The sequence below is a fragment of the Chanodichthys erythropterus genome, chromosome 9, assembly GCF_024489055.1.
Source record: "Chanodichthys erythropterus isolate Z2021 chromosome 9, ASM2448905v1, whole genome shotgun sequence".
In the NCBI taxonomy this organism is placed as follows: domain Eukaryota; kingdom Metazoa; phylum Chordata; class Actinopteri; order Cypriniformes; family Xenocyprididae; genus Chanodichthys; species Chanodichthys erythropterus.
Window position 1 is genome coordinate 12,526,348 of NC_090229.1, and position 21,192 is coordinate 12,547,539.

At 36.0% G+C, this 21,192-nt stretch overlaps 1 protein-coding gene across 1 annotated transcript; it reads right to left on the reverse strand.

Moving 5' to 3' along the window:
* Positions 1-764: 764 nt before the first annotated feature.
* rnf11b (ring finger protein 11b) lies at positions 765-20,395 on the reverse strand. The gene is made up of 3 exons (XM_067394594.1): positions 19,870-20,395; positions 5,170-5,339; positions 765-3,097 (listed from the first exon to the last, which is right to left on the reverse strand). The coding sequence occupies exons 1-3, from the start codon at positions 19,990-19,992 to the stop codon at positions 2,926-2,928; spliced, it is 465 nt and encodes a 154-aa protein (XP_067250695.1). The 5' UTR covers positions 19,993-20,395; the 3' UTR covers positions 765-2,925.
* Between the last annotated feature and the right edge of the window lie 797 nt (positions 20,396-21,192).

A 21,192-nucleotide genomic window follows, 5' to 3' on the forward strand; every position in this document is an offset into this window, starting at 1 on the left:
CACAAGCAGACAATTTCATAGCATAAATTCTATTTATTATTTGCCTGTAGTACATAGAAGATGCATAATTTTATATATACATGTTATATATATATATATATATATATATATTATATATATATATATATATATATATATATATATACATACATAATTCACAGACAGACAAACGGGAGACTCTCACAGCCTTACACACACGTGTCACATACAAACAGATCACAGATAATGTCCATGTGCTCCCAGCACATCATGGAGAATCAGTTTCATGTATGACATTGCATTGATGACATGTCTCTCAGGAGCAAAAAAGTGTCTGTGAACGCAGTATATTACGTCCAAATGCTCACTCATCATCATCACTCCATCCTCCCGATGCTGGTGTAGAGCCCCCATCAGCCAAGGATGTCCAGCCAAAAGCCTCCTGCTTGTCTGGTCTAAGGCATTGGAGCTCCACGCTGTGTGGAGACCGGAAATAAACGGAGAAGACAAAAACTAAACCTAAAAGTACTGTGCAAAAACAGGTCAATGGATTTTTCTATGAAGAATATATCCTCCACCTTCATTAAGTACACACTTACAGTCACTCCACACAAGGCATGAGTTCAAACACGAGGAAAAAAAAAACGAAAATCTTCACTTCAATAGCAGCCACTAACCACCAGAACTTTTTCTGCTTTGATTAAGGGGACAGAGTTAATGGGCGCATTACCCACTACAAGGTCTAATTTCTAGCAATTACTTTGTCTTTATATAAAATTTGAGAGTTGAGAAAAATAGAGACTTGATTTCTATGCTCTCTTGTGCCTTTTTTTTTTTTTTTTAAATAGTCAGAGCGAGAGGGCTGGGCGTAATTTCACTAAACACAAACCATCTTTCATTTCGAATAAACATCAAACAGTTATCCATGCACATCCCTTTGGGTGTGATCATCCACTGCCCATTGTCTAGTATTCCACAAAACCACAAATTAATGCCAAGTATTTGAAGTCTATGGGAAAACCTCCCCCCCCCACACACACACACAAAAAAAAAAAAAAAAAAAAGAAAAGAAAAAAAGAGAGGGAAAAACACTCGCTATTTACTTAGCTGAATCCATGTTTATTTTTTAGGCTTATGAGTCCCTTATGATGTAAAAGACTTCTTTTAAAGTATCTGGTACTGAAAATTCAAATAAAAGTAACTAAAATACGTATCATTGCACTATGTACAATAAAGTTAACAAAACACACAAGTACACCAGCAATGAAGGTGAAATTATCATTATCAAGCAGTTTCGTACACTCATACGTGTACTTTCATGAGTCACTACGGCCTAATGTTGCATTAATCATTCTAGGCTGACCTCAAAGCCACCTTCAGACTTTTGATGACTTCAGTGTTTTTTTTTTTGTCTGTAAATAAATTTTTTCAGTTGTGTTACTACAATAACAGTAATGATGATTTTAAAACTACGTGAAGGAAAAACAAAACAAAAACCATGATTCACAAAGCAAAACTCAAAACATTTCAGCTTGACCAACATGTGAGCTCAGTCAATATTTTAACATTTTAATATATATATAAAAACTAGTGCTGTCAAATGATTAAATCGCGATTTATCAAAACCAAAAATAAAAGTTTGTTTACATAATATATGTGTACCGTGTATATTTATTATGTAAATACACAGACACACATATATACACACATTTTATATATACACATATACATATACATATGAAGAGTTTCGTTGCAAAACGAGATAACTCCGTTTAACATTTTTGTCAAAACATGTTCATTATTATGTTATCATGTTATTATTTTGTTTTATGGTGCTACTTAGCTGTATTTTTTTAAGTAATGAAGGTTTAAATCAAAACAAACCAACTGCAGTTGAATTGATATTAATTGGAATGCACAACCAAAAAACAAGATTTTTGAAAAATTCTCGTTTTGCAACGAAACTCTTCATATATTATATATATATATGTGCATAAAAATATTAAAATATATACATGTATGTGTATTTATATATACACATAATAAATCTACAAACTATACACATATGTATATAAACTTATTTTGGATACGATTAATCATTATTAATCGCTTGACAGCACTAATATATATATATATATATATATATAAATTATTATTATTAATTTATTAATTAATTGCTCCATCAAATCCATTCAGACTTACTGCTCACAACCGACAGAGAGAAATAAAAATTTCTAAAGACAAACCGGGCAGCTGAAGTGTTCATAGAGTAGTTTAAAATGAATAAACAAACATACAAACTCAAAAGCTAACATGTGGTTAAATAAAAGTTGTATGGGATGATTCCTGTGTGCGCATGGGGGCGTATGTGCATTGTGTGTGTGTGTGTGTGTACAGTTGGGCTTAATTCTTTTGAGTCAAAAGTGCAAAAATCATTTTTTTTCTTTTTTCTTTGCATGTGTATGTGCAAAGCCATTTGTTTTGCTCCACTGCAGCTCCGGCAGAAAGCCCTTTATGGAAACAGACACTGAGAAAGGAAGAAATAAATAGAGATTGAATGTTGAAGATGTGTTTTTAAAGAGTCCTCCAGTACATTTCTCAAAGGTTCGTCTCCTTCCAGTGTAAGTGTTGCTACAGTGGAATGGTGCGTGACCGGCTCGTCTGGGTGTCGTCGACGAGAGAAAGGAATCACATGATAAAGTCGTCAGGGTGCAAAAGGGCTCCTGCAGATTTCCCTGTCCAGCAGGACAATGCAGGAGGGGTTTTAATTATCACTGTGGCCTCACAGGTCCTCCTTTATCCCATGATGCCACAGACACACCATCCCACGCCCCAGTCGAGCATACCGTTTTTCTCTTTATGCAAAGGGGCTGAGTGAGGACAGGGTTGTGTGTGTGTGTGTGTGTGTGTGTGTGTGTGTAGGGCGGGGATCAGTGCAGGCAGTAGTCAGTTAGTTTCGTAGGACGAGAGCAAGGCAGCATCTACAGGCTCCATACAGGAGGGACACGTGAAGGACCTCATCAGCCAGTCATCTATGCAGTCCAGGTGGTAGATGTGCATGCAGGGGAGGAACCGGATGGGGTCTCCATACACAAAGTCCATCATGCAGATCACACACCTGCGCAGAGAGCGAGAGAGAGGGAGAGAAAACGTGTTACACACTGCGATAAGCTTGACAACAAAGGGCACAGCGTTTCCATAGGCTGCTGACAGGGCTGGGCATAACGTAGAATTTATAAGCTGGTCACACCCTGCAGGATGTTGAACTGGAATTTGAATGGGAATGACAGGAAGAAGAATTTACTGAATTGTAGGGCAATAAATCAAATCTTGATTCACAATACAAGGATTCTAGATCGATTATGACATTTTCCAAATGTATCGGGATTCTCTTTCAAATCTATTCTGAGCTTAGTTTTTAACAGCAGATGGCACTACGTGCTTTAGAAAGAGCCGTACTCTGCTTGCTTCCAGTTCCTTTATACACACCACTTAAACCTAAAGTAATCATTCATAAAGTTCAAAAAGGTTGAAGCGAATTACAAGGGTGCTCGCAGTGGGCTGTGTTTACATCAATCTCACATCATAAAAGCATTCTGAGCCGAGGCGCAAGTATATTTAACCACTTACATGACTCAGCCAAACGTACAATCGCTCTCCAGCACTCTTCTTTGTGAGCATTTGAGTGTGCAGTTAAAAACTAGCCTAGAGCGCCATCTGCTGTTAAAAACTAAGCTCAGAATCGATTAGAGAGAATCGCGATGCATTCGGAAAATATCAGAATTGATCCAGAATCATTGTATCGCAAATCGATTTATTGTCCCAGCCCTACTGATTCGCAATTAAAAATAAATAGCGTCACACTGAAGAATCTTGACAGCCAGCTTCAGGTTGTTTGGTTTAATTTAAATTAAAGCATGACACACATACACTACTGTTCAGATTCATAAGTTTTAAAACATGTTTCTTCTGCTCACTAAGGCTGCATTTGTTTGATCAAAAATACAGTAAAAACAGTAATATTCTGAAATATATTAATATCGAAAACAGTTTTCACTTGTGAAATAATACAATAAAATTCACAGTTTTAACTTGTAATAATATTTCACCATGTATTTTATTCCTGTGATAGAAGAGCTGAATTTTCAGCATCATTACTCCAGTCTTCAGTCACATGATCCTTCAGAAATGATTCTAATATGCCGATTTGCTGCTCAACAAACATTTCATATTATTGTTGAAATCAAATGTGCTGTGTCATATTTTTGTGGAAACATTTTTATCAGGATTCTTTGATGAATAGAAAATTCAAAAGAATAGCATTTATTTAAAATGTATGCGTTACATTTATAAAAGTCTTTATTACTGTCACTTTTGAACAATTTATTACATGCTTGCTTAATAGAAGTATTAAAGTCTTTAAAAAAACACTTCTGAATGCTATACATTTAAAAGGAATTGTCAATTCACAGTTATGAATGTGCACAAGAAAAACGTAAGCTGTCAAAAGACTACAATTGTTAATGCCGATAAATATAGTTTCTTTCGAAACACTGTGCATTCATTGATATTGCCGTTTCACTGTAAAAAAAAAAAAAAAAAAAAAAGACTGCTTTCAAACTGGTTTTCCTACAATTGGTCATTCAACAGTCAAGTTTCTATTTCAGCTTAGTTGAGGCGTTCAAACAGAGCAATGTTTGATACCGTCATAGTCAGTGTTTTCACATTTGGAAGGCTTTAGACTTTTATAGTGTCTCTGCAAAATAAGCTGGGATAAGAAAACATATTTAAACAACTTTATCCCTTTGTTTGCTTGTATTGTTGATATTTTATACTCGTTGAACTTTGATGATAAGTCTGCAAATTAATAGTTCTGTTAAAAGTCCCCAGCTGGCAGTTAAATCATTTACTGATAAGGAAGACCCATTCTGTTGCTCGTCAGTCTTCAGAAATCACGCAAAACAGAATAAATTGTAAACTTGCCAAATACATTCTAAATGTAGGAATAAAACCGTTAAACATCTCATAATTTAACACTACCGTAGTCCTAGTCATAGCAGATTTCAGCTTAACTCGATTTCTTTCCCTTCATTATCAACGAGCGTTCAGGGTTTTGAGCTAGACTGAAATAAAATGGTGCATTCAATACCTTTAATATAACTAAGAAACAAACACAATGACATCACTCACTCTCGAATCTTCTTCTCGGTGCCGTCACTGCCTGGATCATAAACACCTTTGGGAAGATGCTGGATGAGGCCGATCCTTTGAGCGATCCGGACCTGCTCCTCTTCAGTCAGTTGGGTAGCCAGACGGGCCTGGCTGGGAGTGGGGTGGTACACCGGCACATGGATCTGCTCCTGAAAACACACATATATAGCATATTAGAACATACAACAATGGTGAAATGTTATGGATCACTGCTTGTAAGGTTCGAGATCTTTAACCACTTTTATACCACTCAATATAATGCATATATGACTAATCCAGAACTGACTAAACAGTAATACAATAATACAGTTATGAGTAAGCATCTTAATAATTGAGGCACATACAACCAAAGCACCACAAGGGGGCGATCTCGCTCTTTTTGCACCATTTTGATGTGAGAGGCCCAAATGGGACCATACTGAGTCCAAAGGGTACTTATGAAGAGAGGGATGTGAACAATAGGTCCCATTGAGACAGGTGCCTGCTCAGCATTCACTAGTCAAAGCTGTTTGGGAGACCCACGCTCTGCTGAAAACTGCATATAAAAAGGTATTAAAAGATTAAAACAAGTTGATGTTACAGTATTGCTTATAGCAGATTATTATTAACTATAAATTATATAAACCCCATATGATTATTTTAAAAGGGCAAAACTCTATTATACAGGATATTCTGCATAACACTCCGTAGACTCATTTTAGAGATGCACAGTTCATAAATACCCTTTATACCATTTTTACCACAATCTTTTTAACACCATTAAATTTAAATTTATTTTTAGATATAATAGTTACTCTCAAACTGAAATGTTTGTATACAACTCAGTTTTCATACTTCTACATAAATTATTTATGTATGTTTGAATAAATAGTAAATCTGTTTTTTTTTTGGTTTTTTTTATTTTAATTTTTTCTAACAAACAAACTGTTCACAAACAGTTTTATTGACATCTTTCCATGGTTGAAACACTGATTGAGTGATTACAAGACATGATCAAATTTAGGTAAGTTGTACTTATCAGAAGTAACAAAACACAAAGCTCTTTACGATTGTTTGATGGGAGGCTGTACAAATAATGCACAGAGTTTGACCAGAGCCAATGATTTTGTCTGAGCTATGAATAAAACAATAATAATAATAATAAACATAACAGAATTAAAATTCTCATTGTATTTGTCTTATCTTATTTTACTGTAGACTGAGTAAAGCGGTTTGTTGTTAGGAATAAGTTTTAAAAGTTCATTTTGAGGCCACTCTGCCTCAGCGGTCTAACAGCACTCGACAATGTCAAAATGATCGAGATAGCCAATCAAATCAAAGTAACCGTAACTGTCACAATGCAACAAGAGTTTGTGGAAAGATGCAAGTACATGCAAGTATTAGAAAACTGTTTTAGGATAGAAATGTTCAGCGACTGACAGTAATAGACTATCAAGTGATACAACTACTCGACTTATTAAAATTCGACTTATTAAAATAATTTTTATTTGAAAATATGTGATCTTGATTCATGTAATTCATAAGTGAATGTGACAAGACACGTTTTCGACATATTAGATACGAGTAATAGTGAATGTGTGCACATTTAAAATAAAATATTATTTGCAAAGTTTAAATTGATTACTTCTTTAGATCTAGAACTTATTCTTATTCACTTAAATCCCTTTTATTCCTTTAATTCCTTTATTATTATTAATTAATAATTAAGTGTTTAATAATTAAGTGTGTGTAAATTATATAAACTACAATATATCTAAAATATAACTGTCAATTAAAATTTAAAAATAACTAGCAAAAGTATATGTATACATACTAAAAACATAATTTAAGATTTTCTCTTATTTTTTTTTTAAATGTTCTATATCTTAAAAATTATACAAAAGGTATGTAAATTAATGAAAAATCAGAAGTATGAACTTGTGAGCACAACTGTATTAACCTAACCTCCATTAATAACATTAAATTACCACTAGACCACCCAGAGAGGACATTAATATATCGTTTCAGGTGTCAACGATTGTACCCTGGAGTTCAGATCCCGTCTCCCTTTAAAACCCTCCAATAAATTAGCCTCGTAAAGTAGTGTTGATTTGTGAATGGTGGTGTTGATGGTTATTGGACTTGGAGGTTTCACACTTAGTGAGCTTGCAGACTTGGGAGCTCGAGCACTACTTTGGCTCAGAACAGCCACACATGGCCAAATCTATAGATATTTCTCTATGGGTAGACATACTTTGCAAATATTTATTACCTCCTTGCATTATAAACCTCTAACCCACATTCATACACGCAAGCACCACGATAGTGATTTATCAAAAGTAGGACATGTTTCCACACTGGGGAGTAATGCCCATACACAGGAGTGAGATGGATTCTGTAGAAACCAGGCCTGAGGACTGGGAGGTGCTGCTGGGAAAAGCAACCGTGACGTAGTGCAGTTCTGATTTCAGATTAAAGGTGAGCTTTGAGATCAGGTTCAGTGCTCACTTAACAATTAGGTCACACAGTGGCCATATTGAATCCTACAATCACATGACAGATGCAGACAGGTTACACTGGCAACTTGAATACAAACTTATTTATACACCAGCTGAAGACACAACCAAATAGAAAAAAGGTTTGCGAGGCACATACATACTCAATGTAGCGATCAGCACTCTGTGATCCAGCAAATAAAGGTGTGTGTGTGTGTTTAGGTAGAAGCAGAACTGAAACACGATCATTCTGACAACGGCAGCGTCGTCTTCTCTGACAGTCTCTGAAACTCTATAGTCGTTGCCAAGTCAGTCAATGACTTTACGGTATAAAATAAGTTTTAAATATAAAACATATGGTATAAAATATGTTTTAGAATGTACTATTAAAACATAAAACTTTGCCAAACAAAGCAACATTTTGTGTGGGGGTGTGTGTTTGTGATATATATAGGGAAAGACTGGGGACAAAATTAACACCTTTTGTTTGAGCATCTGTAACTCAGTGGTTGTTTGTGCTAGATCTCTCAAAATTTGATACATGCATCCACATTTGTCTATTACAAATATACATATATTTATATGTATGTATGTATGTATGTATGTATGTATGTATGTATGTATGTATGTATGTATATGAATGCATGCGTGTATGTATGTGTATATGCATGTGCATTGTGTGTATATGTATATATGTGCACATGCATGTGTATACATTTTCATCTTTAAGGGATGAACTACAAACTTCATCTTAAAGATAGATTCAGACTGTCTCAACTAAATTGAGATAAACAAGCAATTCTTGAAAAGCTATTAATGGTTCTGTAAAAAAAAAAAAAAGGTCTCAGTGTATTGTGAAGAATTCTGGGAACTAGAAATTTAAAATAAAATGATGACAAAACATCAGATTAGTGGAAAAGACTTTGCTGTGTAAATGCAGCCTAACAATCCGTGTTATTATATCAATAAAACAACATTAACAAGAAACAGAAAATCATCAATCAAACGCATAGGACTGTGGGGAATCATAAGCTGCGAGGAGGTATCTTAGTAGACAGTTTGTTATGACAATGTTGATTTGGACATGTCATATTTCAGTCATCAAGAGCACAGAACTACAGACACATTGCTGTTAAATTGCTTGTTTGAGAACACCACAAACAATATCAGACACTCCAAGACCACAAGTTCAAGAGAATGATTTGATTGGTTCAAAGAAACAGACCGCCTGAGACAAAGAGATGAAGGGAGCGAGGGAAAAAAGAAAAAAAAAACGAGAGCTGACGAGCAGGGAATTCTGTTTGGTCTGGTAGGCTTTGGTGCTAAACAAAGCATGTAGTCCAGTATCCGGCCCTCCCTTATTACTGGAACAGACAAGCCATCCAGCGGTCCATTTTCTGCTCTTTCTCCACGTCTGTTCCAGTAAATACTAAAAAGCACCTATTCCCTCCCTGGACTCACTGGACTAGACAAAACAACCCAAACCTTCACCGCATTGTATTCTTCTTTTGCCTCCAAATCCCAAGAGATAACAAAACCGAACCATAAACCAGTAAAACAACCATAATTCCTGATAACAGGGTCATCTACCGAGAACTGACTCAATCAGAAATCAAATCAATGTCAAGGCTGATTCAGTGCTTTCACAACAAACACAGAAGTGAAGACATCTGTGCTTCACATTCCTGTGCATTTATATCACTCGATTAGCCCAAAATAAGGCTACAGGCTAGCATGGCTAAACCAGACACACAACCACCCTAGACCTAACAATCCACATTCCATCCCTATTGACCATGTGCACAGGTCACCCACTATGACATCTCCCTCTCTCTCACTTTCTCTTCTCTGGTTTGTATGTCAGATTGGATCAGAGACTGTATAAGGTGGAGGAGAAGTTTTTTACACTAGAATTTGCATGTGCATTAACTGAACTAGCCTGAAAAATACTGTTAAATAGCATGATTAGCATGAACAAACAACATTACAATACTGTTTAATTGCTATAATTGCTATAATTCTTTTTCTAATAAACAAAATAATTGCTGTATTCTTATGCCCATTAACTATAGTAAGGTAGCCAAGATGACCAACAAGTGCACTGTCTTCCCTTAAAGTCGACATTAAATGAAAATTCACTGGATATATTGATTAAATCGCATGTTATTGATCTTACAGTGAACAGTTCCATGCATGTTTAATTTTTTTTTACCTCAATTCTTAATCAGTATGACATAACCTGATCTTCCAGTGAAAAGACCGACCCTAGGCTATTCGTGGAAAAGACTACAGACAGTATGAGGGGGGGCTACTTTAGCATCCCTAACACTACTTCATTTAACATTAGCTTCCTAAGCTACACATAAGCTATTAAGATAAAGTAGCATACTATACTGTAATAAAGGGGCATATATCTTTAATACATAACTAACAAAGGGTTAATAAATTGATGAGCAACATTAATCTAGCACTAAAGCAATTAGTATCTTGATTAAGTTGACAAGCTTCATTCTTTATAAATCTCTCCAACAGTGTAGCATTAGCCGTTAGCCACGGAGCACAGCCTCAAATTCATTCAGAATCAATGTAAACTATATAACAGTATACAATACTCACATCGGGTGTGTCTTATACGTCCTGAACAAAAAGTGAAGCCGCGGGCTCTTTGATCGCCCCCTGGAGGCTGGATGCAGTACAGGTCATAAACCCCGCCCTCTCAATGCAGTCGAATGAGACTTCAGTGAAAACTTAAAAATAAAGTCTGCTTCAAATAAAACTTTCTGAAAGATGGTTTTGGTCATTTAAGGTAGTTGTTATCACGCTGATATATATTCAATTGTTCGTTTTTGTGATGATTTAGATTTTAGCTAGCAATTTGATGCTATAAAAACAGGGCGTGTCGTCATGATTCGAAGTTGATTGACAGCTTGTCTGAGGACAGTCGGAGCTTCGAGGGGAGATTGAAGATGTATTAACTAACTATTCATTTTCGATTTCTTTGTTATTTAACACCAACAAAATGAGTTGTTCAGCAGTAAACTGTACTAACCGACCTACAGGATCTGACGGATCACTGAACTTTTTTCTGTAAATATGGGTGTTATAAGCTAATTAATAAATGTTATTAGTTAAGATAACACACCTAATGTTAACCATGTCGGGAAAAAGCAGGTGATCGTTATCTGGCAGTTACTTGTTATTTTTATGGGTATAAAATAATAATTAGCAGGACAAAACTAATGATAACCTACTCTAATTACAGCAATCGATCTCCTGTAACGTTAGTTGAACTTGATTTAAAATGGCCGGACCATTTCTGACGATTTAGAGTTGTTTCTAGTGGCATATTATATAGATTTTATCTACTGAATTTACTGTTTCAATACTATTATTGCTCTAGAAACAGAATATTTTATTAGGTAGAATTTTAAATTGTATATAATTTTTATAGTCTATTTAAAATGCATGAATGATGACGCAGTCGTCTGGGCGGAATTTTTATACCGCGACTCCGCCTCCGGCCTCTACTGACGATTCCTTCTGCACATGCCCAGGCTCCAAACTTTTTTTTTTTGACGTATTGCGTAACGTGTCAGCGCCCATTCAATGGCCCATTTTGGCTTCAGTTCAATACAATGGAAGGAAGCGGCATCGCGTCGTCCATCTTTTTTTACAGTCTATGACTCACATAATCCAACGCGTGCATGCCGCATGCATGACGAACACTTTGTAAAGATCCATTTAAGGCTTATATTAGCTGTGTAAACTTTGTTTATGCACTGTTTAAGGCAAGCGCGAGCTCCGTGGGTGGGGAGCGTCAGCATTTAAAGGGGCCGCACAGCATAAATCGACTCATATTTAATGATGCCCCAAAATAGGCAGTTAAAAAATTTATTTAAAAAAATCTATGGGGTATTTTGAGCTGAAACTTCACAGACACATTCAGGGGACACCTTAGACTTATATTACATCTTGTAAAAAAACATTCGATGGCACCTTTAAAATATTTATAAATCAGTAAATAAATAAATTTAAATAAATATAAAATTTAATTTATATAATATAATAATATATTTAATATATAATTTATAATATATAAAAGAAAGAAAACAGATTGGAGCATGTACAATTCTAAAAGGTCAGATAGAAAATGTAAATTGATCAATTAAAGCAAAATTATGACTGCTACTGATGCAAGAAATCCTAACAAAAATTATGAGAGAGAGAAAAAAAAAAATAGCCAAAAACCAAACTGTTGTGATTTCAGAGTACAGCATTCATGACGTTGTTTTTTTCCCTTCTTTTTTAAACAAATCAAACTTTGTGTTCTTGTTAACATACTAAACGTGTTATGGGAACAGAAATTTTCAGCACCTGCTTTTCACTCTGGGGCAATCAGCTCTCTTTCTTTTTCTGTTTGTCCTTTTCTTAGCAGCGAGTGGGCTGCGGAGGTGGACGCTTATCTGAGCACAGGAAGGTTAAACAAACAGCTGTTTGAGTGCTACCAAGTCAGCGGTGCAGAAATGTTCTGTACCAGCTCAGCACAAAATCAAGTCTCCATTACCACACGAGAACACACGCTCATACACGTTCAGGTATATATATTATATATAACGCTTCTTAAGCAGCAAAAATTACATTCACCCTTACACACTGTTTAGATACACAAGTACCTAGACACAATTTCAGCAGTGCCAGACTGAGGGGAATTTGGTTACAAGGAAAACATTTGGTTACAACTACTTGTTCATGCAGTACACTAGCTAAAGACATTTCTAGTGAATCCTTTAAAGAGTAATGTGTTTTCTATTTGTAAACCATAAGACTTCTCATAAAATGGATGTTTTGCATTGTGCTATGTTAAAAAAAAAAAAAGTGTAAGAGTGTAAGAGGCTAAACATTTAACCATTTAGTAACCCGAATCTTAAGAGCTGCAGGCCTGATTCTTCACACTTTGCAGGCGTTTATCTCTTATGAATGCTTCATTGTGTACACTGCATGGATTTCCCCTCATAGAAATCAACACCTTTCTGCAAATCCTTCTTTCATAAGAAATTAGTATATCAACCATGCTAAAGTTCTCCTTGTGTCTCACTTTACTGATCTGTACTGTACTGTTTTCATCTGTTCTCACACAAGCTTCACAGTTTATTTGTTTATTTAGCATCAATGGCATGAGTAGCCAGTGTAGTCTAGTGGTAAAGACCTGAGCTCATAAGAGCAATGTTGTTAGTGACAGAAAAACAGTCTATTCAATATCGTGTACTGAACTTTGGTCTCAAACCGAGACGCACTAAAAAGCACAGCCTCCCCCCAAAAAAATCCAGTGAACAAACAACAACTCCTGAAAACATGGGTTGTAAAAATTGTGACCTAGGGCTCTAACACCATATGACATACTGTACCAAGTGAAAATTCTAGGGACCCCCCCTAATAGAAGACTAAACATTAGTTGCCCAAGATTTTGTCAGTCGTTTGGTCACAGACAAAACAAAACAAAAAAACCTCCACAGGAAGTGGCAAAGTCAAGCTGTTCGTCCTTGTGGTAATTACAGTATTCATCAACCTCAAATATGGCTTATTTGAAACATGTAGAAGCAACTTTACATGACTGCTCGCTCTAACGTCAACCTACGCTATTATAGGTAACATTTTATTTTATAGTGCCGTAGTTACACATTACTACATGTACTTACTATAGTAATAACAGTAAATTATGCATAATTACGAGTAACTAACCCTAAACCAAACCCTAACCTTAACTATATAGTAAGTAAATGTAGTTAATTACTAGTACTCAGTACTTATTTGATGAATTACAATGCAACTACGGCACTGTAAAATAAAGTGTAACCCTATTATATATTCAAGTGTTTGTGTGGAGTGTGGAAGCTAAAGTATAGCGCGCTTTACAACACGACATGGAGGCACCGGCGCAATCACTTGGATTTTTCTTTTACTTAAAATACTAAATTTTTTGTCATACAGATAAGACTAATACATCATTCTGAACTAAAAGGTGTACTTTTATTTGTTTACACTAGGGCTGACCGATATATCGCATGCGTTTGTCACGCGCATTTCGTCAGTAAAGCCGGTTCCCCAATTACCGCTAAATCGCCATCACCTGCTTTCAAATGGAGCGGCATTTAAAGGAACACTCCACTTTTTTTGAAAATAGGCTCATTTTCCAACTCCCCTAGAGTTAAACAGTTGAGTTTTACAGTTTTCGAATCCATTCAGCCGATCTCCGGTTCTGGCGGTACCACTTTTAGCATAGCCTAGTTTACACTCACTTGGTCTCCCTGAACAGCAGTGCATAATCACATAAATTAACCAAAACTCAATGTCTATAGCTTGAAACGTCTACTTTTAAATGGAACAATTTGAATCAAAAATAAATAGGCCTACTTTTTGCGGAGATGAGTCAGCATCGTCAACTTCAGTTGCACCGTTTCTAAAATGTCCAACAATTTTGGCTCAATTAAGTTTTCAGTACTAAGTATCAAAGAGTGTGATATAGAAAACTATGTAAATACCACTAATGAACAGAATATTTTATGGTGCGTCAATCAAGCTATAATTTTGCAAAAAGTGTGAAAATATTTAATTGTATTTAGGATGCATAAAATATAGCTCCAAAATTTGTCTTTGCAAGACAAAATAGTCTGCCATTTTATTCCAAAAATGATTAAAATGTCATTTGCACCATCATATAGATCATAAAATGCTACTGAACACAATGCATCATTTTAGACGTGGTGAAAAAGTTCATGACGTATTATAGACTACAGGGCCAATGGCTTAAAAAAAGAAAGAAGAAAAAAAGCATGTGCGTGTTTGTGAGAGAGAAAGTGAGACAGGTAAAGTGAGGATAAAGACTAAGGATTGAGTATGTCCACTTAAGATGAGCTGTCTGGCTACTAGGCGACGTGAGCCTTCCATGTCAGAGAGCAGAGAAAGCAGCCTGTTAGCTAGAGCAACTACAGCATAAAGTAAACAGAGAATCGATTGATGAGCAGAGCAGTGGGGAAACCACAACACTTTTTAGGCTAAAGGGAACCTCCATTATTTCTAACGTTGGCTCCTGCACAGTCTTTCTCTCTCACAGACGTGCTTATCTCACCCCGTCCGGCCTCACACGCATGAGTCAGCAAACGCTGTCAGCTGCTTTCCAAACTATCAGGAAGACCTCATATTACACTGTCTCCTAATCATTCCCTCAGGTTCACTTCCTCTTTCAATCAGATGCACCATACAGCATCAAAACACTACTATAGTTTGGCTTAACTGAGTAAACTGTATTTACTGTTCAGTCACACAGATCAGACTGGATCCGGCTAGCTGTTATTCTGAAATAGAGCCGCTCTCATCTGTTTAGTCTCTGTCCGAGACACAGGGAGTGAAACTAGGCTAACTCTACTGAGCTCCTTACACAATGGTGCTAATGCTTCTTAACATGGCAGCTAAAGAAAGCCAGGAACCATGAGGGCTTTGATAAGACATCAACAGCTAAAGAAATCCTAAATGGAAATGTTTAACGGAAAATCTAAATTAATTTACAGTTCAAGAGTTCAGAGGCAGTTAGATAAAAAAAAGAAATAAAATAAAAAAAAAAAAATAAAAAAAAAAGAATACTTTTATTCAGCAAGGATGCATTAAATTAAAATCAAAAGTGACCATAAAGAATTTTATAAATGTTAAAAAAATTATATATCAAACAAATTCCTATTCAAAGAAATAACTATCACAGCACAGCGTTTTGAACATTCTGAAGGATCATGTGACAGCTCTGCCCTCACATGAAAGAATTACATTTTAAAAATATATTAAAATAGAAACAGGAAACAGAAGTAAGAATATTTCACAATTTTACTGTTTTCTTGTATTTTGATCAAATGAAAGCAACATTACTGCTCCATTTTCTGAATTTATACACATAGTTATCCTATTCTTCACACAGTTAATGTGGCATATTATGAGGGAAACTTTAAAGGGATAGTTCACCCAAAATGAAAATTCTGTCATTAATTACTCATCCCCATGTAGTTCCAAACGTGTAAGATTTTCGATCATCTTCAAAACACAAATGAAGTTTTTAATAAAATCTGAGTCAGTTCTATACTCTCCATTGGCATCTCCGCAACTACCACTTTGACGCTTCAAAAAGTTCACAAAGAGATCGTAAAACTAATCCATACGAATTGAGTGGTTTAGTCCAAATTTTCAGAAGAGACTCAATCGCTTTATATGATGACCTGATTGAATTTAGGCTTTTATTCACATAAAATATACTTTGATCAGTGAACATAAACAGAAGCTCAACCGATGTGTGATGCGAGAGAACAAACCTCATTGGTTCTTGTAGAAGCTCAAACATGCTGTGTAACACGAGATTGAACCTCATTGGTTCTCGGATGCCAAGCGCACATGCTTGAGCATCATTTACCATGACTGATGTGGAGGTTGAGGAATGTTTATATGTGAATAAAAGCCTCAATTCAATTAAAAACCTCAATTTATATGGATTAGTTTTACAATCTCTTTTTGAACTTTTTGAAGCGTCAAAGTGGTAGTTGCGTAGACTGTCAATGGAGGGACAGAAATCGCTGAAAAATATCTTAATTTGTGTTCCGAAGATGAATGAAAGTCTTTTACGGCTTTGGAACGACATGACAGTGAGTAATTAATGACAGAAGTTTCCTTTTTGGATTAACTAACCCTTTAAAGTTCACTCACAAATGAAAGTTCTGTCTTTATTTATTCTCCCTCATGTCATTTCAAACCTTTTTGACTTACTTTCATCTGTGGAACATGAAAGTAATTTTGAAATATGTCTCAGTTGAAATATTATATCTAAAGAAAGTCATACAAGTTTGGAATGACAAATAAATGATGACAAAATTTTTGGGTTGGATTGCCAAACAGAATGGGGCATGGATAACTATCCATTTAGCAGATCACATCTTGAACGGCTTTGTTGTGTTTGTGTTCTGAAAGTAGTAGCAGCTTGACTGTTTTTGAAGGCTTATAAAGAAGGCCATTGAAACGGCATTTACAACTATTTACTACTGCATTTTAAAAGATCCCTTTATAACTTAAAAAAATAAGCAGAGCAGATTCTGTACATACTTGAGAGCATAGGCGGCCCATTCTAGCTCCCTGCATGAGACTCGGAGGGGAAAAACGTCAAGCATTCTTGGCAGGCGACGCAAGAATGTGCTGAGATTGGGAATGATTTGGGTTCTCAAGGGGGCTGTGCAAACAGACCTCCTGTCTGTCCAACATTCCGACAATAGGCCGAAGCGTGCCACCGGAATATTGCACAGAGCAGCAGTGCCGTTAACAAATGCTGGGTGAATTCATCACAGCGTTGTCTTCTTTTACTCTTTTTTTTTTTTTTTTTTAACACCCTTGTCTGATCTTGCACCCTAGAGACTCAATAACTTCACAAAACAGAAAGCCAAGCATGGTTTTTGCTAGTGTTCAGCAGAAAGGGGCGTCCTCTTGAAAGACGCAGCCCAGTAACTCAAGAAAGATACTAGTGGCAGGTTTACCCTCTAATGTTTGCATTTCAACCTTGGAGCTGATGTGAGAGATTTGCTTAAAAAAAAAAAAAACTGATGCTATTTATTCTCATAAAATATGAGTTAATTATGTGGAGTGCAAATAAACAATTATGGTATAACAGAAAATAAAGCAGCAGCAGCCCGCTGGAAAAGCAAATAAATGAAAAGTGCTGATCAACATAAAGGTTCCAAAATGAATAAGTGATGCCATAGAAGAACCATTTTGGGTTTTTAAATGAACCATTTGTTGTTTTTTTTTAGTATGAAGAACATTTTATTTCTCTGAAAAAGAACCTTTTGTGGGTGTTAAAGGTTCTTCATGGATGCCAATAAAGAGCCTTATTTTTAAGGGTGTCGGATGCAACTGGAAAATGGCACAAAATAGGTCTGATGCAATCATTATACAGGCAACACTACCTAGAAAAGTTTCATAAACAGGCAAGTATAAGCTACTGTGGTTCTCCTCTGAGTCAATTTCCTGGCCAATCAGAACATTCAGGCTGTTTCCAGATGACTATGTGGAGGAGGAAGTGGCAAAATGATGTTAGTACAGCTGATAAGAAGTACAGCACAAAATGTCCCACCTTCTACTTTTTATTGGGTGGTTGCTTCCACCCCGAGCCAATCAGCATCTGGATAATCCAGCCAAAATTGGAGAGAATGTTCTAAACTTCTGCAGGAAGGTTTTGCATAAAAAGATTTATGACACAGTTACATCACAATAGTTGAGGAAATTACTGCATTATCATTTGAGATTCATATCTGATTACATGTCTTTTGGAACCTGATGTGTCGACGGTGATTTGCTAATGGGGAAGGACAGTTTGTTGGTATCTTTTTGCAAAGATGATAAGATCAATACACAACAAAGAGGATGTAACAGCCACCAAAGCAGCAAACATGACTAAAACACAACAGAGCTTGGACAACCTCACAGCTCAAAAACTATGTTGCTTCTTTAAAAACACAGTGACAGTGCATAAAATGTTTGCCTATGGCAGTGTTTACACGATTATTCGTTTCAATATGGCACAAAGACATTCATCCAGTCAAACCCAGTTCCCATCAATGTTGCCAACTGCTTTTAATTGAAAGAAGCTAAAACTGGTAGCTACACTGCAAAAAATGCTGTTCTTACTTAGAGTTTTTGTCTTGTTTCAAGGCAAAATATCTTACCGTTCTTAAATCAAGAAGCAAGTAAAAATTATTTTCTTGTTTTCAGGAAAACTCAGTCAAAATTAAGTAAATTTTTCCTTAAAACAAGCAAAATAATCTGCCAATGGGGTAAGAAAAATAATCTTATTTCAAACCAAGAATAAGCTATATAATCTTGTTTTCAGTTTGGACTAAGATTATTTTGCTTACCCCATTGGCAGATTATTTTGCTTGTTTTAAGGAAAAACGTACTTAATTTTGATTTATTTTTCCTGAAAACAAGAAAATAATTTTTACTTGTCAAGAAAATGCTTCTTGATTTAAGAACTAAGATATTTTGACTAGAAACAAGACAAAAATTCTAAGTAAGAACAGCATTTTTTGCAGTGTAAATGTCACTAGATGACATCATAATGGCAAATTCATTGATCAATATATAAATATGAATATAGATCAGTGGGCAAAATAAGAATGTAGATAAGGGTTGTCCAAGAAGTTGCTAGATTTGTCTGTAAACTTTTGAAATGTCTCAAAAGAGGTGGGGAAGTCACTAAATCTAGTGACAAAATTGGCAACACTGGTTTCCATGGAAGTAAAAACACGTTGAGATGTGATGAATGTCTTCCATTTAAACAAAGTGATAAGAAGCATGACAATTTTAAACAACATGATCTCATGACTTGAACTGATTCCATAAAATGGGGAAATCCCCAAGTGCAGTGGTTCCCAACCTTTTTGACTCCATAAAGGACAATGTTTGAAGGCTGCCCCATTGTCTTATTTGAAATATTTTAAGCCATCTTGCAGCCACTATGGAAGTTTGCAGAAACCCCCAGCCCCCCGGTTGCCCTAGTATAGTGATTCCCAACCAAGGGTACATGTACAACAAGGGTACATGGCAAGTTTTCAATTAAACTACTTATAAAAATGGTAATAGATGGGGGGAGAATAAAACAAAACAAAACAAAACAAAACATGATTATTCTCTCAGTCCAAATTTTAAATTTGATAAATTTGTGTGGGGGACTAAAAAGAATACAATAAAAAGAAACACTACCTGGGATAATAACGTCGCAATGACGTCACAATTGGAACCAAAGCACGTCACAATCAGAATTCTTACTTTGTCGCAATAAAGTTGGTGCTGGTGAATCAACGCCACGGAGGCGGCAGTGAAAATGAAATAACAGGCTGTCCATCTGTTTAGACGGTCTGACGTGAATTGTAGGCCAAGTTTATGTCGAACAAAGAGGATTTAGCATGGCACACTGTGTAGGGCGAAATTAAACAGATGGAGCTCCTGCTGGAGCCTGGTGTTATATAGATATCCTATATATCAGTATATTCGTATGCATTTGATATTACATTTTACGATTATTGCAATGTGAACGTTTATATTAAAAACGGGAGCGTGTATGAGATGGTATTCTAGCCGAGAAGAAAGTTTCTTTGTTTATTTGAGAGGTTTTTCATAAGCTTACCTGATAAGGAGGTGGCGGTTCCTGATCCGGATCGTTGGCGTCACCGAAACTGGCCCTGTCTGACTGTGATTCGTGGAGCAAGGAGATATCATCCGAAGTGGGAGATTTCAGACAATTCCCCATCTCCTTTCCAAACTCCTTGTTGTCTAAATGTTGAAATCCTGCCTATCTCTTCCTGTCCGCCCTTAATCACTCCAACCAGATTTCTGTCCTTGTAAACAGAATGACTAAACCTCTATCATTCATTTAAAATGATCCGATCACCATAAGAGATCCTGACGGAGAAAAACAAACCATTGTCGACACAAAGAGCCCTAGCAAAAAGTGTCATACACGGATATGAATCGATGTTTTTATAAACACACACAGTTTAAACCTGTCAAATACGTCTATTTGCCCTAAAGCCGTGTTAGGTAGTGTTGTCCTTTTCTATTCGTCTCAACTGGAAACACTGGTTCGCGTACGAACGACAATTTCTACAATATCAAATATGCGCTCGCTCTCAATGGCGACTCAGGCAATGTTGCCTTTCAGGCAGTCACTTTAAGTCCCGCCTCCGGGCTGTATGGACCAATCAGCGGCTTTCTTCTTAAGTAAGGAAGTTATAAGTGGTTATTCGTCAGCCAATCAGATTGCCGACTTAGAACACCAACAACAGGGGGTTTAAAGCCTGTAAACTTGACCGCATTAGGCCGCTTTAAAGGCATATTTCACTTTCAATTGAAAATGCTGTCATTATTTACTTAACCTCATGTTGTTGCGAAAACCCATGCCCTTATTTTTTCGTAGAAAAAAATATATTAGGCAAAATAACAATCCCCAGTTACTATTCACTTGAATTGGAGCTAAAAAGATGTTAAATGAATAGTGTGTTGGGGAAAGTTACTTTTAAAAGTGATGCGTTATGGATCACCAAAGACATCGGTTAAAGTGAGATTAAATACAAAGGATATTTGTATTATTTAACATTTAATTATTTCAGGTTTGCCTAATATGCTGAGTTTGCATTTCACTGTTTGTATTAAGGAATACGGAATCCGTTTTTATGCAAGTAAGATAAGTAAATGCATGCTCACATTTAGTCTAGAACTAAAACTACACAGCGCACACAACACATCTGCACTTACTCCCAAATTCTCTCAACATGGGGACAGTAAAGGCGAATCAAAAAATGGGAAAACAAAGTAATCTGCGTTACTTGAATTAATAAGTAATTTGAATAAGTAACTCAGATATTTTGTTGTAAATTAAAAACGTTACTTTACTAGTTTACTAATAATCTGATTATGTAACTCACGTTACTTGTAACGCATTACCCCCAAC